The sequence below is a fragment of the Gorilla gorilla genome, chromosome X (assembly GCF_029281585.2).
Source record: "Gorilla gorilla gorilla isolate KB3781 chromosome X, NHGRI_mGorGor1-v2.1_pri, whole genome shotgun sequence".
Lineage (NCBI taxonomy): Eukaryota > Metazoa > Chordata > Mammalia > Primates > Hominidae > Gorilla > Gorilla gorilla.
In genome coordinates, this window is record NC_073247.2 from 67,473,514 (window position 1) to 67,501,296 (window position 27,783).

The window sequence follows — 27,783 nt, forward strand, 5'->3', positions numbered from 1 at the left end:
TAAATGGGCTAAATGCTCCAATTAAAAGACACAGACTGGCAAATTGGATAAAGAGTCAAGACCCATCAGTGTGCTGTATTCAGGAAACCCATCTCACATGCAGAGACACACATAGGCTCAAAATAAATGGATGGAGGAAGATCTACCAAGCAAATGGAAAACAAAAAAAGGCAGGGGTTGCAATCCTAGTCTCTGATAAAACAGACTTTAACCCAACAAAGATAAAAAAAGAGACAAAGAAGGCCATTACATAATGGTAAGGGGATCAATTCAACAAGAAGAGCTAACTATCCTAAATATATATGCACCCAATACAGGAGCACCCAGATTCATAAAGCAAGTCCTTAGTGACCTACAAAGAGACTTAGACTCCCACACAATAATAATGGGAGATTTTAACACCCCACTGTCAACATTAGACAGATCAACGAGACAGAAAGTTAACAAGGATATCCAGGAATTGAACTCAGCTCTGCACCAAGCGGACCTAATAGACACCTACAGAGCTCTCCACCCCAAATCAACAGAATATAAATTCTTCTCAGCACCACATTGCACTTATTCCAAAATTAACCACATAGTTGGAAGCAAAGCACTCCTCAGCAAATGTAAAAGAACAGAAATTATAACAAACTGTCTCTCAGATCACAGTGCAATCAAACTAGAATTCAGGATTAAGAAACTCACTCAAAACCGCTCAACTACACGTAAACTGAACAACCTGCTCCTGAATGACTACTGGGTACATAACGAAATGAAGGCAGAAATAAAGATGTTCTTTGAAACCAACGAGAACAAAGACACAACATACCAGGATCTCTGGGACACATTTAAAGCAGTGTGTAGAGGGAAGTTTATGGCACTAAATGCCCACAAGAGAAAGCAGGAAAGATCTAAAATTGACACCCTAACATCACAATTAAAAGAACTACAGAAGCAAGAGCAAACACATTCAAAAGCTAGCAGAAGGCAAGAAATAACTAAGATCAGAGCAGAACTGAAGGAAATAGAGACACAAAAAACCCTTCAAAAAAATCAACCAATCCAGGAGCTGGTTTTTTGAAAAGATCAACAAAATTGATAGACCCCTAGCAAGACTAATAAAGAAGAAAAAAGAGAACAACCAATTAGACGCAATAAAAAATGACAAAGGGCATGTCACCACTGATCCGACAGAAATACAAACTACCATCAGACTACTATAAACACCTCTATGCAAATAAACTAGAAAGTCTAGAAGAAACGGATAAATTCCTCGACACCTACACTGTCCGAAGACTAAACCAGGAAGAAGTTGAATCTCTGAATAGACCAATAATGGGCTCTGAAATTGAGGCAATAATTAATAGCTTACCAACCAAAAAAAGTTCAGGAGCAGATGGATTCACAGCCAAATTCTACCAGAGGTACAAGGAGGAGCTGGTACCATTGCTTCTGAAACTATTCCAATCAATAGAAAAAGAGGGAATCCTCCCTAACTCATTTTATGAGACCAGCATCATCCTGCTACCAAAGCCTGACAGAGACACAACAAAAAAAGAGAATTTTAGACCAATATCCTTGATGAACATTGACGCAAAAATCCTCAATAAAATGCTGACAAACCGAATCCAGCAACACATGAAAAAGCTTATCCACCATGATCAAGTGGGGTTCATCCCTGGGATGCAAGGCTGGTTCAACATAGGAAAATGAATAAAGTTAATTCAGCATATAAACAGAACCAAAGACAAAAACCATATGATTATCTCAATAGATGCAGAAAAGGCCTTTGGCAAAATTCAACAACCCTTCATGCTAAAAACTCTCAATAAATTAGGTATTGATGGGATGTATCTCAAAATAATAAGAGCTATCTATGACAGACCCACAGCCAATATCATACTGAATGGACAAAAACTGGAAGCATTCCCTTTGAAAACTGGCATAAGACAGGGATGCCCTCTCTCACCACTCCTATTCAACATAGTGTTGGAAGTTCTGTCCAGGGAAATCAGACAGGAGAAGGAAATAAAGGGCATTCAATTAGGAAAAGAGGAAGTCAAATTGTCCCTGTTTGCAGATGACATGATTGTATATCTAGAAAACCCCATCGTCTCAGCCCAAAATCTCCTTAAGCTAATATGCAACTTCAGCAAAGTCTCAGGATACAAAATCAATGTGCAAAAATCACAAGCATTCTTATACACCAATAACAGACAAACAGAGAGCCAAATCATGAGTGAACTCCCATTCACAATTGCTTCAAAGAGAATAAAATACCTAGGAATCCAACTTACAAGGGATGTGAAGGACCTCTTCAAGGAGAACTACAAACCACTGCTCAATGAAATAAAAGAGGATACAAACAAATGGAAGAACATTGCATGCTCATGGGTAGGAAGAATCAATATCATGAAAATGGCCATACTGCCCAAGGTAATTTATAGATTCAATGCCATCCCCATTAAGCTACAAATGACTTTCTTCACAGAATTGGAAAAAACTACTTTAAAGTTCATATAGAACCAAAAAAGGGCCCACATTGCCAAGTCAATCCTAAGCCAAAAGAACAAAGCTGGAGGCATCACGCTACCTGACTTCAAACTATACTACAAGGCTACAGTAATCAAAACAGTATGGTACTGGTACCAAAACAGAGATATAGACCAATGGAACAGAACAGAGCCCTCAGAAAAAATGCCGCATATCTACAACTATCTGATCTTTGACAAACCTGAGAAAAACAAGCAATGCGGAAAGGATTTCCTATTTAATAAATGGTTCTGTGAAAACTGGCTAGCCATATATGTAGAAAGCTGAAACTGGATCCTTTCCTTACACTTTATACAAAAATTAATTCAAGATGGATTAAAGACTTACATGTCAGACCTAAAACCATAAAAAGCCTAGAAGAAAACCTGGGCAATACCATTCAGGACATAGGCATGGGCAAGGACTTCATGTCTAAAACACCAAAAGCAATGGCAACAAAAGCCAAAATTGACAAATCGGATCTAATTAAACTAAAGAGCTCCTGCACAGCAAAAGAAACCACCATCAGAGTGAACAGGCAACCTACAAAATGGGAGAAAATTTTTTTCAACCTACTCATCTGACAAAGGGCTAATATCCAGAATCTACAGTGAACTCATACAAATTTACAAGAAAAAAACAAACAACCCCATCAAAAAGTGGGCAAAGGATGTGAACAGACACTTCTCAAAAGAAGACATTTATGCGGCCAAAAAACACATGAAAAAATGCTCTTCATCACTGGCCATCAGAGAAATGCAAATCGAAACCACAATGAGATAACCATCTCACACCAGTTAGAATGGTGATCATTAAGAAATCAGGAAACAACAGGTGCTGGAGAGGATGTGGAGAAATAGGAACCCTTTTACACTGTTGGTGGGACTGTAAACTAGTTCAACCCTTGTGGAAGTCAGTGTGGTGATTCCTCAGGGATCTGGAACTAGAAATACCATTTGACCCAGCCATCTCATTACTGGGTATATACCCAAAGGATTATAAATCATGCTACTATAAAGACACATGCACACGTATGTTTATTGCAGCAGTATTCACAATAGCAAAGACTTGGAACCAACCCAAATGTCCAAAAATGATAGACTGGATTAAGAAAAGTTGGCACATACACACAATGGAATACTATGCAGCCATAAAAAATGATGAGTTCATGTCCTTTGTAGGGACATGGATGAAGCTGGAAACCATCATTCTCAGCAAACTATCACAAGGACAAAAAACCAAACACCACATGTTCTCACTCATAGGTGGGAATTGAACAATGAGAACACATGGACACAGGAAGGGGAACATCAGACACCGGGGACTGTTGTGGGGTGGGGGGAGGGGGGATGGATAGCATTAGTAGATATACCTAATGCTAAATGACGAGTTAATGGGTGCAGCACACCAACATGGCACATGTATACATATGTAACAAACCTGCACTTTGTGCACATGTACCCTAAAACTTAAAGTATAATAATAATAATAAAAGAAATATCTTCACATAAAATCTAATAAAAAAAGAAAGTGGCATATAGAATACTTGTTTCAGGTCTGAGAGGTAATAATATAAAAACTGGTTCAACATTGCATAGTCATTGTGGTGTTGATTGTCTCACCCACCAGACTCTGAGTTCCTCAGTGGCATGGACCATATCTTTTTAATTTTATTGTCTTCAGTGTCTAGAACATGATCTGAGATTTATCATTTCTTCATTAAGTAACGAATTAATATACATGTGTTTAGACAATGTTTGTTTTGGGGCTCCTGAATGCAGTTTCGTCTTATGCTCTGCAACCTGTTGGCTTCCTATATCTTCCTGGATTATGATTTATTGTTCACTGTTTTTCTTGCTTGCCTGGAAAAGTACAAATTTGTTACTTGTTTTAGACTTTGCTCCCTGAAGCATCTATTGTCATGCATTTCATCCAATAGGTATATTCTTCCCAATCTGTGAATGACATAGAAAATGGTCCCGGCAAACTTTCTGGGAGCCCTAAAGTCCAGAGATGTCAAGACTCAAAATACACACTTACAGAATCACACAGACCTGGGACAAAATTCTTCCTCTGTTAGTTATTGCATGAACTTAGGCATGTTTTTGAATCTCTGTGAATCTTTGTTTTATCCTTTCTAAAGGGGAAAATAATATGGACCCTCAAAATTTATAGTTTTATGGATTTAAATGCTTGAAAACACTTTCATTCATTTATCCCACAAATGGTTATTGAATGCTTACTATACACCTGGTAGCATGCTAGGTGTTGAAGATGTAAAGATAAACACAACAGTCCCTGACTTCTTTCAGCTCCCAGTCTGGTGGTTGAAGCATGAGAATAACCGTTATTTACAGCACAGTGGAATCAGTGCTCTGATAGGGGAAGAAAAGAGTACTGTGGTATCATAGAGAAGGTTACTGATCCAAGACTGGAGAGGTGTCAGAAAAGGCTTTCTGGAGAAAGTGATATAATGTGTTGCTTTCTACCAAAAAGCTATCCAAAGGGTAGAATCCTCCTTGGATTTCGCTCCCCTACCACTGGCTGTACTTGAATCACTGAGCAAGTGCAGGATTTCAAGATATATAGATTTTTTAAAAACCCTTTCAGACCTCAATAAATCTTTCACTCAACCCACATTGGCCAGCCCATGTATCATCTGGTGTCACAGCCACCCTTAGGCCTCATCCTGTTTGTCTCCATAGAAGCAAGGGTAAGGATTTTTGGCTGAGGTGCCTTGTTTCAGCTTGGCTGAAACTATGAGGATTTCCTTGGTCTCAGGAGTCTAGTGCTGCCCTGTGCCACTGAGGCCACATGTAAGGGTATCCAATTTCCTTTATGCCTTTATCAACCTTTCCTTGGAAGTTCTCTGCTTGTGCTGATTGTATGTGGCTGAAGTTTGGGCAATGCTAATGAAGGGGATTTCAAGACCTTAGGAAAGTGTACATAGTTAAGGCACTACCTTTTCTCCATCCTTGGAAAGAACAGGACTGGGAAGCCTGATTGCCCTGCCCCACCTGGTTGGGAAACTCCTGGGAGACAAGTGTTTCAGGAACCCTGTCTTGCATGAACAAATATTGTGCCAGTAAATGGTGCTGATAACATCAGTATTGGTAGGAGTTGTTGAAGAAATAGCTGCTGCAGTTCTTCTCATTGTTTTTCTGATATAGAGACTTGTAACCCACTTCCTAAATTTCATTTTGCCACTTCCCTAAGCTCTATGGTTTGGGTGACATGGCTTTGGCTTAATCTTCTGTGATTCTAATCCTTTGATTTTCCTGACAAGAATTTTGTTGACTGTCAGGAGAACCTGATGAATTAGTAATGATGATAGTGATAGCCACCATTTACTGAGTGGCTCTTTTGTGCTAGGTACTGTGTTTATGCATTATGACATTTAAATAACAAAGCATGTAGATTTTATTGTTACCACCATTTTATAGCTGGAGAAACAGTTTAGGAAGTTGTCACTTGCAAGGTTATATAACCACCTCAGATCAGTCTTTCTCCAAAGCCTGGGATTTGACCACTCTGCTACACTGCTTTTTGGATAGCCAGGTTCTTTGTGTTTGTAAGAGGCCAGATTGCAACATTCTCAGATTAATATTTTGCCGTGCCTAATTCGCTACCAAAATTGTCTCACTTTTTTTTTAACATAAGTAAGCTTCTAAAAAATGTAGTCAATACTTATTTTTCTGAATCCTTACCTCTAATTTACACCTATACTCACTGAAATCTAGCTTCTGTTCCTACCACTCAATTAAAAATAACCTGCTGGCTGGGCGCGGTGGCTCACACCTGTAATCCCAGCACTTTGGGAGGCTGAGGCGGGCAGATTACCTGAGGTCAGGAGTTCGAGACCAGCCTGGCCAACATGGTGAAACCCCATCTCTACTAAAAATACAAAAATTAGCTGGGTGTGGTGGCACATGCCTGTAATCCCAGCTACTCAGGGGGCCGAGGCAGGAGAATTGCTTGAGCCCAGGAGGTGGAGGTTGCAGTGAGCCGAGATCGTGCCACTGCACTCCAGCCTGGCCGACAGAGACTGTCTCAAAAACAAAACAAAACAAAAAACAAAACAAAACAAACAAACAAAATAGCCTGCTAACTCTATCAGTTTGGGCTGTTTCCGCTGCAAAGAACAGAAAATCCAATTTAAAATGACTGAAAGCAATACGGAAAATATACTATCCCACAAACCAGTAAGTCTTTTGGTATGTTAGCTCTAGAATTGATTGACTCAGCAGCTGAAAAATGTCATCATTAACCTGCTTTCAGTCTTTTGCCTTGGACATCCTAGTTTGTCAGCCTTATTAGACTAGATCTTCTCATTGTCATAAGATGGCTGCTATGCCTTATGTCTCAAGAGACAAAATTGTGACCAGATACCACTGGTAAACCAATTTTTGTCAAGGTGAATAACATTACTGTGATTTCACTAAACAAATAAGAAATCACACACTTAAGGTTAGAGATTGGGCCTATTCCCTGTAAGGCATATGGCAGTACAATAAAGAGAGTTGCCTGAAAAATTGAAGTTATATTTATAAAGGGAAAAAGTGGATTTTGGATAGGCAGTGAACAATGTCTGCAACTCTTGACAGTATGACTTTGGGTGAGTCCTTAACCTCTCTTTATCTCAGTTTCCTCATAACCATAATGAGGCAGTTGTTATGTACCTAATGGGATTATTGTGAGGATGGAACAACTTAATGAATTTAAAACACAATAATTGGCACATAAAATAGACTCAGTATATTGTACATGTTGGTCTTATTATCAAAATGATAATTGTCCTGTTCTTGAAGTCATTGCTACCTTTGGCTTCTAGACAGTGCTCTTCTATTATTTTATTATTTAACTCTTACACATCTAAATACATTTTATTCTTCCTTAAGGTGTGATTCTGTAATTTTGTGTGTGTGTGTGTGTATGTGTATAATATTCATGTAGTTATAAATATACTTAGCCTTGGTCGTCTATGACTTCAAATATCATTTGAACACTGATAACTCCTGGAACTTTGTCTGCAGCCCAGACCTTTCCTCTGAGCTCAATTCCCATATATGTATATCTACCTACTTGACACCTCTACCAGGAAGTCACATGGGCACCAAAAGTCAAAATAATTAAAATCAAACTCATGAAATGAAAATTTCAGTGAATGACATTGCCAACTACTATAAGCCAGAAAAACTGGAAAAAAAATTCCTTCATCCCCCACATTCTAACCTTCTAATATTTTATATGAGTTCTACCTTCTAAATATCTCTCTCAAGATCTCATCTCTAAGTAACTCTACTTTTCTCTACCTCAACTGCTGTCACTTTAGTCCCAATCACCATCATCTTTGCCTACTGCAGTAATCTTTATGTTTCTAGTTTTGCTCTCCCTTCCCCATACTTTTTATTTTGCAAAAGCCAAAGGATATCTGTAAATCACTAAAGAGATTACGCCCCTTTCCTGCTTTAAACATTTCAATACCCAAACTCCCTAGAACGCCATGTAAGGGCCCTTTGTAATCTGGCATACCTTAGTTTTTCAGCTTTATCTTGTGCCATTCTCCCACATACAACTTCCTTTTCACTCCACTTGGGTATTTTTCCTATTCATCTGAAGGGTCCCTTCTAGTTCAATCCAGCTTTTTGAGTTATTTTCACCTCCTAATCACAGACTTTCTCCTTCAGCTACTACCCCATCTGATATCTATCTCTCTGAGTACTCTTTTCCTCAGACTGGTTGCAGACTGGGACACTGTGCCTCAAGGTTTTCTTTCCTAACGTTTTCTAAACACAAGGCTACAGGCCGTTTTGCCTTGGATGAGGCTCACATCCAGAGAAGCTTTCAGTAACTAGCAGTCTTAGGCACGTGGATGCTTTACTGAGGTTCCAAGTTTGTGCCTATTGGAAATATTGGTCTTAGGTTCCCAATCCTTCTGAATTGGCAACTGAAAGCTTTTTTATTTCCAGAAAGTGGGTAACTTCAACTTCACACCCTTCTGCTTCTTTTTCTGCAACCAAAGTGTGAGGGATGGGATATAAGCAAAGCAAAAAGTGTCCTTTTCCCCAAGTAGACAGTATGTATCTGCAAGGCCCCCAGAATGTGTAACACTTAGAGTGCTGGCCTTTACTCTACAAATGGTAATGATGCTACTTTGTAACTAGCTATAGACACACAGAAATGTCTATAGTTTCTAAATGGCTGTGCTGACAATTATTCTTTTCATTGCAATAGAATTGTACTTTTACTGGCTTATGGGTGTAAAAAGGTAGTGGTGTGGCCAATAATCATAAAGATCCTCACAATTTGACAAATTATGAGACATTTGAACAACTAGACCCTGGGAAGTTCAGGGACTGATGTAGCTCTGGACTCTCAAACGTAGGAGATTTGTGGGCCTTCATTTAAGAGCCCTGCCATTAATGTGTTCTAACCAACCCCAGTCCTTCTTTCTTTTAGTTGAACCTCTAGGGAAAGAGATAATTTTGTTTCACTTGGCTCAGGTGTTCAATACACCGAGACTAGCAACATCTTGTGTGTGTGTGTGTGTGTGTGTATGTATATATATATATATATATATACACACACACACTATATGTATACACTATATATATACCTATATATGTATATTACATATACACTTTATATACTCCATATATATACACTATATATACATATATATGTACTATATATGTATATATATACACACTATATATATACATATATAGTACTATATAGTATATATACACACTATATATACTATATATGTACTATATATGTATATATACACACACGTATACATATACACACACACACACACACATAAATATATATATATATATATAGCCTTTGTCCTCTGAGTACCGCTGGCCCACCAATAGGGTTATATGCATGACAGCAGAGTTTTTACCCCTATCGTTGGGCCAGTAGTACTCAGAGAACAAAGGCTATACAAATAACCAAATAAGTTTTCATTAAAATGAGCCATGTTTTCTCATCCCTTCATCTTTCTATTCTCTCTGTTTGGGGTTCTTCTTCTCTATAATAAGAAGCATTAGTAATATCAGTGATAGTTAGCACTTGTGTGCTTACAATGTCCCTGGTACTGTTGTAGTGCTTTACAAATGTAGTAGCTAATTGCATAATATCAACAATTCTATGAGGTAATTATTTTTAGCTCCATTATACAGATGAGGAAACTGAAATACAGAAAGGTTAAGTAAGTTTTCGAAGGAGATACAGTAAATAGTGGAGCTGAGATACAAAACTATGCATTCTCTCTCTAGATTAATATTGTTCAATAGAAATAAATTATGAGGGAAATGTGCAATTTCACATATTCTAGCAGCTGTATTTTAAAAAGTGAAAAGAAACAGGTGGAATTAATTTTCATAGTAAATATTATTTAACTAAATATGTCAAAATACTTTCAACATATTGCATTAGCCACATTTTAAAAATATAATATCAACTTTTATCTTAAATTCAAGGGGCACATGTGCAGGTTTGTTATATGAATATATTGTGTGATACTGAGGTTTGGGCTGCAAATGATCCCATCACCCAGATAGTGAGTATAGTATCCAACAGTTTTACAAAACTTTCCCTCGCTCACACACTTCCCCATCTGTTAGTCCCCAGTGTCTATTGTTGCTATCTTTATGGCCGTGAGCATCCAGTATTTAGCTCCCACTGAGAAATGAGAACAATGTGATATTTGGTTTTTGTGCCTGTGTTAATTAGGTTAGGATAATGACCTCTGGGTGCATCCATGTTGCTGCAAAGGACATGATTTCATTCTTTCTGTGGCTGTGTAGTATTCCATGATGCATATACACCAAATTTTCTTTATCCAATCCACCATTGATGGGCATCTAGATTGATTCCATGTCTTTGCTATTGTGATAGCATAGTGATGAACATACAAATGCAAGTGTCTTTTTGGTAAATCTATTTATTTTCTTTTGGGTCTATACCCAGTAATGTGATTGCTGGGTCAAATGGTAGTTTTGTTTTAAGTTATTTGAGAAATCTCCAAACTGCTTTCCACTATGGCTGAACTAATTTACATTCCCATCAACATTCCCTTTTCTCTGCAGCTTCACCGGTATCTGTTGTTTCTTTACTTTTAATAATAGCCATTCTGACTGGTGTGAGAGGATATCTAATTGTGGTTTTTATTTGCATTTCTCTGATGATTAGTGATGATGAGCATTTTTTCATATATTTCTTGGCTGCTTGTCTATCTTCTTTGGAGAAGTGTCCGTTCACATCTTTTGCCCACTTTTAAGTGGGGTTATTTATTTTTTGCTTGTTTAATTGTTGAGGTTCCTTATAGATTCTGGATATTAGATCTCTGTTGGATGCATAGTTTGTAAATATTTTCTCCTATTCTGTAGGTTGTTTATTACATCACATGAGTGTCAGGATTAACTGACTGTACAATATTTAAAGTACTGCCCAATACCTGAAATATATCATTAATTGTTAAATATCATTATATCATTATCCTGGCATACTCTATAACTCCTGTCTCCTCCATTTCTAGCATATTGTCACATACACATGACAGTAAAAAATCCTCCTTTTTAGAAACTTCCAACAGTTCTTTATATCCATTTTCCCAATGCATCCTCACTACCACCATGTTAGATAGATATTATTGTCCCCAATTTACAATTGAAGCAACTAAAATCCAGTGAAATAAAAGAGCTTGCATAACTAGGAAATGAGAGTTCCTTAATTTTTATTCATCTTAAAAGCATAGACATTATCATATTCATTTTTTAATACTTTGAATATTTGTTGAAGTAATCAATAAATGTCATTGGTATTTCCAGTGAGCCCAAAGATATTTTATTAAAGTTATTTTAAGTCACATGAAAGGTTATGTGAAGGATTTTAAATTTCATTTTCAAGAATTAACATTTGCGATACTGAGAAATCACACTGGAATTGCATACTTTAGTGATTGTATTACCACATACATTTAAACTGTGTTCTTTTGGGCATATTGACTTATTGTTTCATTCTGGAAATTGCTGTAATTATGTCCATTATAGAACATTTGCAAAAAACAACAAAAAATTACCTATAATCATAGCACCAAAAGAGTAGTTATTCACTGTTAATGTTTTGCTTACGATTTTCACATGATTGAGGTTATACTAGGAATATACTGCTATAACCTTTTCTTTTCACTTACATTAAATGACATTACATCATAGGAATTTCCAAAGTGCAGTAAAACTTTTAGGAAACACCACTTTTTATTTTATTTTATTTTAAGTACTGGGGTACATATGCAGGATGTGCAGGTTTGTTACAAGGTAAACGTGTACCATGGTGGTTTTCTGCACCTATCAATCCATCACCTAAGTGTTGAGTCCAGCATGCATTAGCTATTTTATCTGATGCTCTTTCCACCCCTGAGAGGCCCCAGTGTGTGTTGTTTCCCTCCCTGTGTCCATGAGTCCTCATTTTTCAGCTCCCACTTATGAGTGGGAACATATAATGTTTGGTTTTCTATTCCTGCATTAGTTTGCTGAGGATAATGGCTTCCAGCTCCATCCATGTCCCTGCAAAGAATATGATCTCATTTCTTTTTGATGTACCACATTTTCTTTATCCAGTCTACCATTGATGAGAATTTGGGTGGATTCCATGTCTTTACTATTGTAAATAGTGGCGCAATGAACATATGTGTGCATGTATCTTTATAATAAAATGATTTATATTCTTTTGGGTATATATCCAATAATGGGATTGCTGGATCAAATGGAATTTCTGGTTCTAGGTCTTTGAAGAATTGTCACACCATTTTTCACAATGGTTGAACTAATTTACATTCTCACCAACAGCGTAAAAGCATTCCTTTACCTCTGTAGCCTCGGCAGCATCTGTTGTTTCTTGATTTTTAATAATTGCCATTCTGACTGGTCAGAGATGGTATCTCATTTAGGTTTTTATTTGCATTTCTCTAATGATCAGTGATGTTGAGCTTTTTTTCATGTTTGTTGGCTGCATAAATGACTTCTTTTGAGAAGTGTCTGTTTATGGCCTTTACGCAACACCACGTTTATTGGCCATACAGTTGTCTCTTGTAGATATCTATAATTATTTATTTGGTGACAAGGAGATTTTATTTGTTTTTCTAATATAAATAATGATGCACTGACCAGCTTTCTGTATGGATAATTCTTACTAGGTTGGATTACTGTTCTTATGATGGATTCCTAAAGGGAGAATCACTGGCTCAAATGGTCAGCTTTATAAGGCTCTTGACAAGTACATTAACTTTAATATGTTGATTACATATTAACATGTTGATATGGGTATTCTTTTAATAAAGTTGGTTGGATGACTTGTTTAATTAAAGTTTGCATTGTTTTATTTCTTCTTAGGTTTGAGGAAGCGATGAAGGAGGCTCATGCTGTAGATCAAAAGCTTGCAGAGAAGCAGGAAGATGAAGCCACCCTGGAAAATAAATGGCCCTTCCTTGGGGTTCCTTTGACAGTCAAGGAAGCTTTCCAGCTACAAGGTACTATTCTTTTATTTTTGGCTGCATGAGTTTAATTCACAAGTTGCTACATTTTCTAAACTTATAAACTAAAAAGGATGGTATAAAAGTGAAGGACTAACTCATGCTGCTTCCTCAGTTTGAAAGGAGAGGAAATATTCAGCAAGTTCCATTGGGAAAAGAAATGATAATGGTCATCCTCTGTTAGCTCTGTATGGCATATGGGGGCACTATGCTCAGTATCCATTAATCCTTACAGCAAACTTATAAGAATAGTATTATTGATCTCATTTTTCAGATAAGAAAATTGAGGCTCATGACCCTAAAGTAGTTAGGCTAAAGCCAAGCTTGAATTCTGATAAATACCTGTGCTTTCTCTGTAATACAGTTCTTATTTTGTAACTTCCTGCTAGCCTCAAAAGTAAATGAAAATCCCAAATATTTGGAAAGTAAAACAACGTATTTTTAAATAACCCATGTCAAAGAAATAAATCACAAGGAAATGTTTGAACTGAAAGAAAAAATATAATAATATAACAAAACTTATGGGATGTAGCTAAATTAGTACTTAGAGGGAAATGTATGGCTTTCAGTGAGTATACATGAAAAGAAAGATTTAAAATCAGTAACTGAAGCCTGGCCTTAAATGGCTCCTGCGAAAGGGGTCAGTGAGGGAACTGAGGCCTCACCTTCACCAGGAATCTTTGGGATCCTAGCTATAGGGGAACCCTTGTCGCCCATGGGTGTATGAGCTGGCAGGAAGATCTGATGGAGAGCAGGCAGAGATGGGCCTTCAGAGGGCTTGGAGCCTGGAAGCTTTTGGTGCTCTGGGCAGCTCCAGCTGAGAGTAGCCATAGGCACCAATCCCCAAGTCTTCCCATTCCTCCGAGGAGGTGCAGGCCGGGATGACCTCTGACCCAGGAGAGAGCAGAGCCAGCTTCTTCATGGGACTGAGGTGCATCTGCTCTGCAAGCTTTCCTGCCTTTCAGCCACTCCCAGCATCCATGCCTAGCTACTTTGCAGGAGCAGGTGCACGTAACAGCCCCTGCAGCGCAGCCTCAGTGTATTGATGCACGTGAGTACTTTCCTAGCTAGCCTGGAGCATATTGGATCCCCTAGCACAGGCAGAACCGAATCCCAGCTAAGAGACAGTCAGGTGCACCCAGGGCTACAGCGTGCTACTTGAGAGTAAGGAGCAGAGATCTGTGGACAGTAATGAAGCTGGGGAGGAGCTCCCAACCCCAGAACACTGAGAAGGGAGAGATGCATGGGTTTCTGGGCAAGGTGAGATGGGGCATGCCTCCCTCCACAGGGTGGGTCCATAGAGTGTGGCATACCTCTGCTGCAGTCCCTGCCCAAGAGGGCTGGTGGTACAGAATAGCTAACAAAAGAAATGCCAGCACAGCACCATTGATCACAGGGGGCTCTTCCAAATCCCAGGAGCAGATCTGGTGAGGGAGATGCTATCTCTTTCTGCTCTCCCTACTCAAGAGCATGCCTGCATACTAAGGGAAATACAGAAGAGCTGCACAGCTTGGTATTAAACTAGCTACCGGCCATTACTCTTATGCTTCATCTACTGGATTGCAGCCCAAACTACAACACCAATCAGTCATCCGGCTAATATGTGCACCTGTGAAACCAAGTGCAAGAATTCAAACACACATAAAGATCCTATAGAGGCCAGGCACAGTGGCTCATGCCTGTAATCCCAGCACTTTGGGAGGCCGAGGCAGGTGGATCACCTGAAGTCAGGAGTTTGAGACCAGCCTGGCCAACATGATGAAACCACATCTCTACTAAAAATACAAGAAAAAAAAATTAGCTGGGCATGGTGGCGGGCATCTGTAGTCCCAGCTACTTGGGAGGCTGAGGTAGGAGAATCGCTTGAACCTCGGAGGTGGAAGTTGCAGTAATCCGTGCCATTGCACTCCAGCCTGGGCAACAAGTGCAAAACTCCATCAAAAAAAAAAAATCCTATACAGAACACTAGCCTTCTGAAAGGATCCACAAACATAGCCAACTAACTATACTGAACTTACACCACAGTTACAGAAATACCAATCCTCAAATATTAGAATAAATCAGTGCAAGAACTCTGGAAATCCAAAAAGTAGAGTATCTTTATTGACCTCAAAACAAGTCCAATAGCTCCCCAGAAATGGTTTTTGACCAGTCTGAAATGACTGAGATGACACAGTCTTCAGAATCTGGGTGTCAATGAAACTTACTGAGATTCAGGAGAAAGTTGAAATCCAATCCAAGGAATGCAAAGCATCCAGTAAAATGACCCAAGAGATGGGAGAAAAAATGGGCATTTTAGGAAACAACAAAACAGAGCTTCTAGAACTTAAAGACTCACTATGAGAATTTCATAATACAATTAGAAGTATTAACAGCAGAATAGACCAAGCTGAGGAAAGAATCCAATCCCAGAGCTTGAATACCGTTTTTTCAAATCACCTTAGTCAGACAAAAATAAAGAAAAAAGAAATTAGAAAATGAATGAAACCTCCAAGAAATGTGGAATAATATAAGAAAACCAAACCTATGACTCATCAGGATTCTCAAGAGAGAAGGAGAGAGAATAATCAACTTGGAAAATATATTTGAGGTGAAGAGGTTGACACCAGTCTCGGTGAAGAGGTTGACATGCAAATCAAAGTGGTACAGATAATGGTGGCCACATACTATATAAGATGACCATCCCCAATGAACATAGTAATCAGATTCACCAAGGTCAATACAAAAATAATTAATTAAATAAATAAATACATCTTAAAGGCAGCTAGAGAGAAGGGTTAAGTCACATACAGAGAGAACTCCATCAGGCAAGCAGTAGATCTCTCAGCAGAAACCTTAACAATGAGAAGATATTGGGGGTCTACTTTCAGCATCCCTAAAGACAAGAAATTCCAACCAAGAATTTCATTTCCTCACAAATAAGCTTCATAAATGAAGGAGAAATAAAATTCTTCTCAGACAAGAAAATGCTGAGAGAATATTTTTCAACTAGACCAACCTTACATGAGGCCCTTAAGGAAGTGCTAAACATGAGTTCAAAAGAATGACACCGGCTGTCACAGAGACACTCAACCTGATAGCTTGCATGCACTATAAAACAACTACGCAATCAAGTCTATATAACAAACAGCTAATAGCATGACTTGAATAAAATCACACGTATTTGAATATAAATGAACTAAATGTCCCAATTAAAATGCAGGGTGTCAGGCTGGATGAAAAAACAAGACCCAACCATCTGTTTTCTCTAAGAGGCCCATCTCACATGTAATGACACCCACATGCTCAAAGTGAAAGGATGTAGGAAGATCTATCATGCAAACAGGAAACAAAAAAGAGCAGGAGTTGCTATTCTTTTTATCAGATAAAACAGATCTTAAACCAACAACAATCAGGAAATACAAAGAAGGGCATTATATAATGATAAATGTTTTAATTCAATGAGAAGACTGAACCATCTTAAATATGTATGCACCCAACATTGGAGCACTCAGATTCACAGAAAAAATCTTCATGACCTAAGAAAAATCTTAGACAGCCACACAATAATAGTAGGAGATTTCAAAACCCCACTGACAGTGTTAGACAGATCATCGAGGCAGAAAACTAACAAAAGAAACTCAGGGCTTCACCTCAACACATGACCAATTGCGCTTAATAGACATCTACAAAATACTCCACCCAAAAACCATGGAATATACATTCAACTCATCTGTATGTGGAGCATACTCTACACGGTCAGTCATACTTCAAGTCTCAATAAATTAAAATATTGAATCTTACCATGCACACTCTTGGACCAGAGTGAAATAAAAATAGAAATCAATATCAAGATCTCCCAAAACTACACAAATACATGGAAACTAAACAACTTTCTCATGAAAAACTCCTAGATGGACATTGAAATTAAGGCATAAATCAAAGAAAGTGATTAATAACTCTTAGGTGAACATCAAAATTAAGGCAGAAATACAAGAAAACAAAAAAAATCTCTAAAATTAATGAAAATAGTGACACATCTTACCAAAGTCATTAAGGCGCCACTCAAGCATTGTTACCAGGAAAGTTTATAGAACTAAATCCTTCTTCAAGAAGTTGGAAAGATCTCAAATTAACAATATAACATCACGCCAGTGTGAACTACGATAATAAGAAAAAATCAATTCCAAAGCCAGCAGAAGAAAAGAAATAACTAAAATTAGAGAACTTAGTAAAATATAGATGCAAAAATCTATACAAAAGATCAATGAAATTAAGAGTTTGTTTTTCAAAAATAAGTTAGACTGCTACCTAGATTAAAAAAGAAAGAGAAGATTCAAATAAGTACAATCAGAAATGACAAACATAATATTACAACTTATTTCATGGAAATACGAAAGATTGTCACAATCAATTCAATGCACACAAATTAAAAAATATATAGAAAATGTAAATATTCCTGGAAACACACCATCTTCCAAGATTAAATCAGGAAGAGAGTGAAACCTTGAACAGCCCAATATTGAGCTGTGAGATGGAATCGGTAATAAGAAACCTACCAATCAAAAAGTGTCCTGGACTAGATGGATTCACAGCCAAATTCTACCAGACATACAAAAAAGAGATGCTACCAATACTACTGAAACTATTCTAAAAAATGGAGGAGGAGGGACTCCTCTCTAACTCATTCTATATAAAGCTATCATCACCCTAATACAAAAATCTGGCAGAGACACAACAGAAAACAAAAACTTCAGACCAATATCCCTGATTAACATAAACTCAAAAATCCTCAATAAAATTCTAGCAAACCAAATCCAGCAACACAACAAAAAGTTAACTCATTATGATCAAGTAGGGATTATTCTTGGGATGCAAGATTGGATCAACATATGCAAATCATTTAATGTGATTCATCACGTAAATGATTAAAAGTAAAAACCATGTGATCATCTCAATAGATGCAGAAAAATAACTTTTGATATAATTCAACACCCCTTCTTTATACTAACTCCCAACAGACTAGGCATCGAAGGAACATACCTCAAAATAATAAGAGCCATCTATATCAAACACACAGGCAATATCACACTAAATGGGCAAAAGCTGGAAGCATTCTTCCTGAGATCTGAAACAAGGAAAGAGTGCCCACTCTCACTACTCCTATTTGACATAGTACTGGAAGTCCTAGCCAGAGCAGTCAGGCAAGAGAAAGAAAAGGCATCCAAATAGGAAAAGAAGTCAAACTGTCTCTCTGTTGATGATATGATCTTATGCTTAGAAAACCCTAAAGACTCCATCAAAATCCTACTAAAACTGATAAACAATTTTAGCAAGGTTTCAGAATACAAAATCAATGTAGTAAATCGGTAGCATAATGATGTCCTGGTTGAGATTCACACAATCCCATTTACAATAGTCAGAAATAAAATGGAATACCTAGGAATACAGCTAAACAAGGAGGTGAAAGATCTCTACGAGAACTGCAGAACACTGCTGAAAGAAACCAGAAATGGTATAAATAAATGTAAAAACATTTCATGTTCTTGGATTGGAAAAATCGGTATTGATGAAATTGCCATACATCCAAAAACAGTTTACAGATTTAACGCTATTCCTACCAAACTACCAAAGACATTTTTCAAAGAATTGGAAAAAACCTATTTTAAAATTCATATGGAATCTAAAAAGAGCCTGAATAGCCAAAGCAATCCTAAGCAAATAGAAGCAGAGATATCACACTACCCCACTTAAAACTATATTATAAAGCTACAGTCACCAAAACAGCATGGTGCTGGTACATAAATGGACACATAGACCAATGGAACAGAACAGAAAACTCAGAAATAAAGTCACACACATACAACCATCTGATCTTTGTCAAGGCCAACAAAAATAAGCAATGGGGGAAGGACTCCCTATTCAATACATGGTGCTGGGATAACTCACTAGCCATGTACAGAAGACTGAATCTACACTCTTATCTTTCACCATAGGCAAAAACTAACTTAAAATAGATAAATATTTAAATGTAAGACGTCAAACTCTAAAAAAGTTGAGATGAAAACCTAAGAAATACCCTTCTCTATATTGACCCTGTCTCCCCCCACCCCCCCCAAAAAAACATGGTCAACTCCCTAAAGCTATTGCAACTAAATGAAAAATTGACAAGTGGGACTTAATTAAACTAAAGACCTTCTGCACAGCAAAATAAACCATCAACAGAATAAACAGGCAACCTACAGACTGGGAGGAAATATTCATAAACTATGCATGCAATAAAGGTCTAATATCCAGAATCTATAAGGAACTTAAGCAAATCAACAACTAATAAACAAATAACCCATTAAAAAGTGAGCAAGAGACATGATCAGATATTACTCAAAAGAAGACAGACAAGTGGCCAACAAATATTTGAAAAATGCTCTCAGGATCAAGTTCACAAATAACAATATTAGCCTTAAATGTAAACGGGCTAAGTGCCCCAATTAAAAGACACAGACTGGCAAATTAAATAAAGAGCCAAGACCCATTAGTGTGCTGTATTCAGGAGATCCATTGCACATGCAAAGACACACATAGGCTCAAAATAAAAGGATGGAGGAATATTTATCAAGCAAATGTAAAGTGAAAAAGAGCAGGAGTTACAATCCTAGTCTCTAATAAAACAGACTTTAAGCCAACAAAGATGAAAAAAGACAAAGAAGGGCATTACATAATCATAAAGGGACTTTGTACCAAGAAGAGTTAACTAACCTAAATATATATGTACCCAGTACGGGAGCACCCAGATTCATAAAGCAAGTTTTTAGAGACAAAGAGACTTAGAGTCCTACACCATAATAGTGGGAGACTTTAACACCCCACTGTCACTATTAGACAGATCAACAAGACAGAAAATTAACAAGAATATTTAGGACTTGAACTCAACTCTGGACCGAGTAGACCTAATAGACATCTACAGAACTCTCCACCCCAAATCAACAGAATACACATTCTTCTCAGCATCACATTGCACTTATTCTAAAATTGACCAAATATTTGGAAGTAAAACACTCCTTAGCAAATGCAAAATAATGGAAAATATAACCAACAGTCTCTTAGACCACAGTGCAATCAAATTACAACTAAGGATTAAGAAACTCACTCAAAATGGCACAACTACATGGAAACTGAACAATCTGCTCCCGAATGACTACTGGGTAAAGAAATTAAGGCAGAAATAAATATGTTATTTGAAACCAGTGAGAAAAAAGACACAATGTACTGGGATCTCTGAGACACAGCTAAAGCAGTGTTTAGAGGGAAATTTATAGCACTAAATGCCCAAAGGAGAAAGTAGGAAAGATTTAAAATTGACACCCTAACATCACAATTAAAAGAACTAGAGAAGCAAGAGCAAACAAATTCAAAAGCTAGCAGAAGACATGAAATAACTAAGATCAGAGCAGAACTAAAGGAGATAGAGACACACAATAAACCCTTCAAAAAAAAAAATGAATCCAGGAGCTGTTTTTTTAAAAAGATTAACAAATAGATATACTGCTAGCGAGACTAATAAAGAAGAAAATAGAGAAGAATCAAATAGACACAATAAAAAATGGTAAAGGGGATATCACTACTGATCCCACAGAAATATAAACTACCATCAGAGAATACTTATAAACACCTTTATGCAAATAAACTAGAAAGTGTAGAAAAAATGGAAAAATTCCTGGACAGATAAATCCTCCCAAGTCTAAAGCAAACCAGGAAGAAGTCGAGTCCCTGAATAGGCCAAGAATAAGTTCTGAAATTGAGGCAGTAATTAATAGCCTACCAATAAAAAAATCCCAGAACTAGATGGATTCACAGCCAAATTCTACCAGAGGTACAAAGAGGAGCTGGTAACATTTCTTCTGAAACTATTCCAAACAGTAGAAAAAGAGTAACTCCTCCCTAATCCATTTTATGAGGCCAGCATCGTCCTGATAACAAACCCTGGCAGAGACACAACAAAAAAAGAAAATTTCAAGCCAATATCCTTGATGAACATCTATGCAAAAATCCTCAATAAATACTGGCAAACTGAATCCAGCAGTACATCAGAAAGTTCATCTACCACTATCAAGTCAGCTTCATCCTTGGGATACAAGGCTGATTCATCACATGCAAATCAATAAACATAATCCATCACTTAAACAGAACCAATGACAAAAACCACATGATGATCTCAATAGATGCAGAAAAGGCCTTCCATAAAATTCAACACCCTTTCATGCTAAAAACTCTCAATAAAGTAGGTATTAATGGAACATATCTCAAAATAATAAGAGCTATTTATGACAAACCCACAGCCAGTATCATACTGAATGGGCAAAAACTGGAAGCATTCCCTTTGAAAACTGGCACAAGACAAGGATGCCCTCTCTCACCGCTCCTATTCAACATAGTATTGGAAGTTCTGGCCAGGACAATCAGGCAAGAGAAAGAAATAAAGCATATTCAAATAGGAAGAGAGGAAGTCAAATTGTCTCTTTTTGTAGATGACATGATTGTATGCTTAGAAAACCCCATCGTCTCAGCCCAAAATCTCCTTAAGCTGATAAGCAACTTCAGCAAAGTCTCAGGATACAAAATCAATGTGCAAAAATGACAAGCATTCCTGTACACCAATAGTAGACAAAAAGAGAGCCAAATCATGAGTGAACTCCCATTCACAATTGCTACAAAGAGAATAAAATACATAGGAATGCAGCTTAGAAGGGATGTGAAGGACCTCTTCAAGGAGAACTACAAACCACTGCTCAGTGAAATAAAAGAGGATACAAACAAATGGAAGAACATTCCATGCTCATGGGTAGTAAGAATCAATATTGTGAAAATGGCCATACTGCCCAAGTAATTTATAGATTCAATGCTATCCCCATTGAACAGCAATTGACTTTTTTCACAGAATTGGGAAAAACTACTTTAAATTTCATATGGAACCAAAAAAGAGCTCCGATAGCCAAGACAATCTTAAGCTAAATGACCAAAGCTGGAGGCATCATGTTACCTTGCTGCAAAGTATACTACAAGGCTACAGTAACCAAAACAGCATAGTAGTGGAACCAAAACAGAGATATAGACCAATGGAACAGAACAGAGGCCTCAGAAATAATGCCACACATCTGCAGCAATCTGATCTTTGACAAACCTGGCAAAAACAAGCAATGGGGAAAGGATTCCCTATTTAATGGTGCTGGGAGAAATGACTAGCCATATGCAGAAAACTGAAACTGGACCTCTTTCTTACACCTTATACAAAAATTAACTCAAGATGGATTAAAGACTTAAACTGAAGACTTAAAACCATAAAAACCCTAGAAGGAAACCTAGGCAATACCATTCAGGACATAGGCATGGGTAAATAATTCATGACTAAAACATCAAACAAAAAATGGCAACAAAAGCCAACATTGACAAATGGGATCTAATTAAACTAAAGAGCTTCTGAACAGCAAAAGAAACTATCATCACAGTGAACAGGCAACCTATAGAATGGGAGAACATTTTTGTGATCTATCCATCTGACAAAGGGTAATATCCAGAATCTACAAGAAACTTAAACAAATTTACAAGAAAAAGACAAACATCCCCATCAAAAAGTGGGTGAAGGATATGAATAGACACTTCTCAAAAGAAGACATTTATGTGGCCAACAAACATATGAAAAAAAGCTCATCATCCCTGGTCATTAGAGAAATGCAAATCAAAACCACAATGAGATACCATCACATGCTAGTTAGAATGGTGATCATTAAAAAGTCAGGAAGCAACAGATGCTGGAGAGGATGTGGAGAAATAAAAATGCTTTTACATTGTTGGTGGGAGTGTAAATTAGTTCAACCATTGTTGAAGACAATATGGTGATTCCTCAAGGATCTAGAACTAGAAATACCATTTGATCCAGCAATCCCATTACTGGGTATACACCCAAAAGATTATATATCATTCTACTATAAAGCGACATGCACATGTATATTTATTTGTGGCACTGTTCATAAAAGCAAAGACTTGGAACCAACCCAAATGCCAATCAGTGATGGACTGGATAAAGGAAATGTGGCATATGTACACCATGCAATATTATACAGCCATAAAAAAAGATGAGTTGGCGGGGTGTGGTGGCTCACGCCTGTAATCCCACCACTTTGGGAGGCCAAGGCAGGTGGATCATGAGGTTGGGAGATCGAGACCATCCTGGCTAACATGGTAAAACCCCCGTCTCTACTAAAAAATACAAAAAATTAGCTGGGTGTGGTGGTGGGCGCCTGTAGTCCCAGCTACTCGGGAGGCTGAGGCAGGAGAATGGCGTGAATCCAGGAGGCGGAGTTTGCAGTGAGCCCAGATGGTGCCACTGCACTCCAGCCTGGGTGACAGAGCGGGACTCCATCTCAAAAAAAAAAAAAAAAAAAAAAAAAAACCGGATGAATGCATGTCCTTTGCAGGGACATGGATGAAGCTGGAAACCATCGTTCTTAGCAAACTAACACAAATCGGAAAACACTGCATGTTCTCACTCAGGAGTGGGAGTTGAGTAATGAGAACACATGGACACAGGGAGGGGACCATCACACATTAGGGCATGTTGGGGGTTCGGGATCTAGGGGAAGGATAGCATTAGTAGAAATACCTAACGTAGATGACGTGTTGATGGGTGCAGCAAACCACTATTGCACATTTATACCTATGTAAAAACCTGCACGTTCTGCATATGTATCCCATAACTTATAGTATAATAATAATAATAAATTCCAATTGAAACCTCTGCTTTTTTTCTGGTTTCCATTTAATTGGTAGATTTTTCTCAATTTTTAAAATTTTGAGCCAATGGATGTCATTGCATGTAATATGGGTGTGTTGAAGACAACATAACAAGGAATCTTGCTTCTTTATCTGGCTTGCCACTCTGTGCCTTTTAATTGGGGCATTTAGCCTGTTTACATTCAAGGTTAGTATTGATATGTATGGATTTGTTGCTGTCATCATGTTGTTACTTGGTTATTATGCAGATTTGTTTGTGTTTTTGCTTTTTAGTGTCACCAGTCTGTGTACTTGTGTGTTTCTGTAGTGGTTTGTAATTACCTATTATTTCCATATTTAGTGCTTCTTCCAGGAGCTCTTATAAGGCACATCTGGTGGCAACAAATTTGCTTAGCATTTGCTTACCTGAAAAGGATCTTATTTCTCTTTTGTTTATGAAACTTAGTTTGGCTGAACATGAAACTCCAGATTGCATTTTTTTTTTTTTTTTTTTTTTTTTTTGAGACGGAGTCTCGCTCAGCTCACTGCAAGCTCTGCCTCCCGGGTTCACGCCATTCTCCTGCCTCAGCCTCTTGAGTAGCTGGGACTACAGGCATCCGCCACCGCACCTGGCTAATTTTTTGTATTTTTAGTAGAGACGGGGTTTCACCGTGGTCTCACCGTGGTCTCCATCTTCTGACCTCGCGATCCGCACGCCTCAGCCTCCCAAAGTGCTGGGATTACAGGTGTGAGCCACCGCACCCGGCCTGCATTTTTTGTTTTTAAAGAATATTTAATGTAGGTCCCCGATCTCTTCTTGCATGTAGGATTTTTGCTGAGAGGTCTCTTGTTAGTTTGGTGGACTTCCTTTTATAAGTGACCTACCCTTTCTCTCTAGCCTTTAACTTTTTTTTCTTTCATTTCAACTGCAGAGAATTTGACTATTATGTGTTTTGGGAATGACCTTCTCATGAAGCATTTTGTGTGGGTTCTAAGCATTTTCTGAATTCGAATGTTGGCCTCTCTATCTAGTTTGGAGAACTTTCTCATTGGTGATATCCTGAAATATATTTTCTAATTTGCCTTCTTTCTCTTTTTCTTTTTCTGGAATGTCAATGAGTTCTAGATTCGGTCTCTTTATGTTATTCCATAATTCATGGAGGTTTTGTTCATTAAAAAATTCTTTTTTCTTTACTCTTGTTTCACTGTTTTATTTTAAAAAGTCAATCTTCAAGCTTCAATATTCTTTTCTCAGCTTGGGTATTCTGCTGCTAATGCTTGTGATTTCTTTTTTTTTGTTGTTTTGTTTTGTTTTCCTTTTTTTTAATTATACTTTAAGTTTTAGGGTACAGGTGCACAACATGCAGGTTTGTTACATGTGTATACAAGTGCCATGTTGGTGTGCTGCACCCATTAACTTGTCATTTAATATTAGGTATATCCCCTAATGCTATCCCTCCCCACTTTCCCCACCCCACAACAGGCCCCAGTGTGTGATGTTCCCCTTCCTGTGTCCATGTGTTCTCATTGTTCAATTCCCACCTATGAGTGAGAACATGCGGTGTTTGGTTTTTTGTCTTTGCAATAGTTTGCTGAGAATGATGGTTTCCAGCTTCATCCATGTCCCTACAAAGGACATGAACTCATCCATTTTTATGGCTGCATAGTATTCCATGGTGTATATGTGTCACATTTTCTTAATCCAGTCTATCATTGTTGGACATTTGGGTTGGTTCCAAGTCTTTGCTATTGTGAATAGTGTCACAGTAAACATACGTGTGCATGTGTCTTTATAGCAGCATGATTTACAATCTTTTGGGTATATACCCAGTAATGGGATGGCTGGGTCAAATGGTATTTCTAGTTCTAGATCCCTGAGGAATCGCCACACTGACTTCCACAAAGGTTGAACTAGTTTACAGTCCCACCAACATTGTAAAACTGTTCCTATTACTCCACATCCTCTCCAGCACCTGTTGTTCCTGACTTTTTAATGATTGCCTTTCTAACTGGTGTGAGATGGTATCTCATTGTGGTTTTGATTTGCATTTCTCTGATGGACAGTGATGATAAGCGTTTTTTTCATGTGTCTTTTGGCTGCATAAATGTCTTCTTTTGAGAAGTGTCTGTTCATATCCTTCACCCACTTGTTGATGGGGTTTTTTTGTTGTTGTTGTTGTAAACTTGTTTGAGTTCTTTGTAGATTCTGGATATTAGACCTTTGTCAGATGTGCAGATTGCAAAAATTTTCTCCCATTCTGTAGGTTGCCTGTTCACTCTGATGGTAGTTTCTTTTGCTGTGCAGAAGCTCTTTAGTTTGATTAGATCCCATTTGTCAATTTTGGCTTTTGTTGCCATAGCTTTTCATGTTTTAGACATGAAGTCCTTGCCCATGCCTATGTCCTGAATGGTATTGCCTAGGTTTTCTTCTAGGGTTTTTATGGTTTTAGGTCTAACATTTAAGTCTTTAATCCATCTTGAATTAATTTTTGTATAAGGTGTAAGGAAGGGATCCAGTTTCAGCTTTCTACATATGGCTAGCCAGTTTTCCCAGCACCATTTGTTAAATAGGGAATACTTTCCCCATTTCTTGTTTTTGCCAGGTTTGTCAAAGATCAGATAGCTGTAGATGTGTGGCATTATTTCTGAGGGCTCTGTTCTGTTCCATTGGGCTATATCTCTGTTTTGGTACCAGTACCATGCTGTTTTGGTTACTGTAGTCTTCCAGTATAGTTTGAAGTCAGGTAGCATGATGCCTCCAGCTTTGTTCTTTTGGCTTAGGATTGACTTGGCAATGTGGGCTCTTTTTTGGTTCCATGTGAACTTTAAAGTAGCTTTTTCCAATCCTGTGAAGAAAGTCATTGGTAGCTTGATAGGGATGGCATTGAATCTATAAATTACCTTGGGCAGTATGGCCATTTTCATGATATTGATTCTTCCTACCCATGAGCATGCAATGTTCTTCCATTTGTTTGTATCCTCTTTTATTTCATTGAGCAGTGGTTTGTAGTTCTCCTTGAAGAGGTCCTTCACATTCCTTGTAAGTTGGATTCCAAGGTATTTTATTCTCTTTGAAGCAATTGTGAATGGGAGTTCACTCATAATTTGGCTCTCTGTTTTTCTGTTATTGGTGTATAAGAATGCTTGTGATTTTTGCACATTGATTTTATATCCTGAGACTTTGCTGAAGTTGCTTATCAGCTTAAGGAGATTTTGGGCAGAGATGATGGGGTTTTCTAGATATACAATCATGTGATCTGCAAACAGGGACAATTTGACTTCCTCTTTTCCTAATGAATACCCTTTATTTCCTTCTCCTGCCTAATTGCACTGGCCAGAACTTCCAACACTATGTTGAATAGGAGTGGTGAGAGAGGGCATCCCTGTCTTGTGCCAGTTTCCGAAGGGAATGCTTCCAGTTCTTGCCCATTCAGTATGATATTGGCTGTGGGTTTGTCATAGATAGCTCTTAATATTTTGAGATACGTCCCATCAATACCTAATTTATTGAGAGTTTTTAGAGTGAAGGTTGTTGAATTTTGTCAAAGGCCTTTTCTGCATCTATTGAGATAATCATATGGTTTTTGTTGTTGGTTCTGCTTATATGCTGGATTGCATTTATTGATTTGTGTATGTTGAAGCAGCCTTGCATTCCAGGGATGCAGCCCACTTGATCATGGTGGATAAGCTTTTAGATGTGCTGCTGGATTCAGTTTGCCAGTATTTTATTGAGGATTTTTGCATTGATGTTCATCAAGGATATTGGTCTAAAATTCTCTTTTTTGGTTGTGTCTCTGCCAGGCTTTGGTATCAGGATGATGCTGGCCTCATAAAATGAGTTAGGGAGGATTCCCTCTTTTTCTATTGATTGGAATAGTTTCAGAAGGAGTGGTACCAGCTCCTTCTTGTACCTCTGGTAGAATTCTGCTGTGAATCCATCTGGTCCTGGACTTTTTTTGGTTCATAGGCTATTAATTATT

The 27,783-nt window shown here is 37.8% G+C and overlaps 1 protein-coding gene across 1 annotated transcript in view; it reads left to right on the top strand.

Annotated features, from left to right (window-relative positions):
* FAAH2 (fatty acid amide hydrolase 2) overlaps window positions 1-27,783 on the top strand; it is a 216,202-nt gene that overhangs the window by 10,959 nt on the left and 177,460 nt on the right. Inside the window, exon 3 of the mRNA XM_004064273.4 lies at window positions 12,918-13,054. Within this exon, the coding sequence (XP_004064321.1) occupies window positions 12,918-13,054 (137 nt within the window). The remainder of the gene's footprint in view (window positions 1-12,917; window positions 13,055-27,783) is intronic.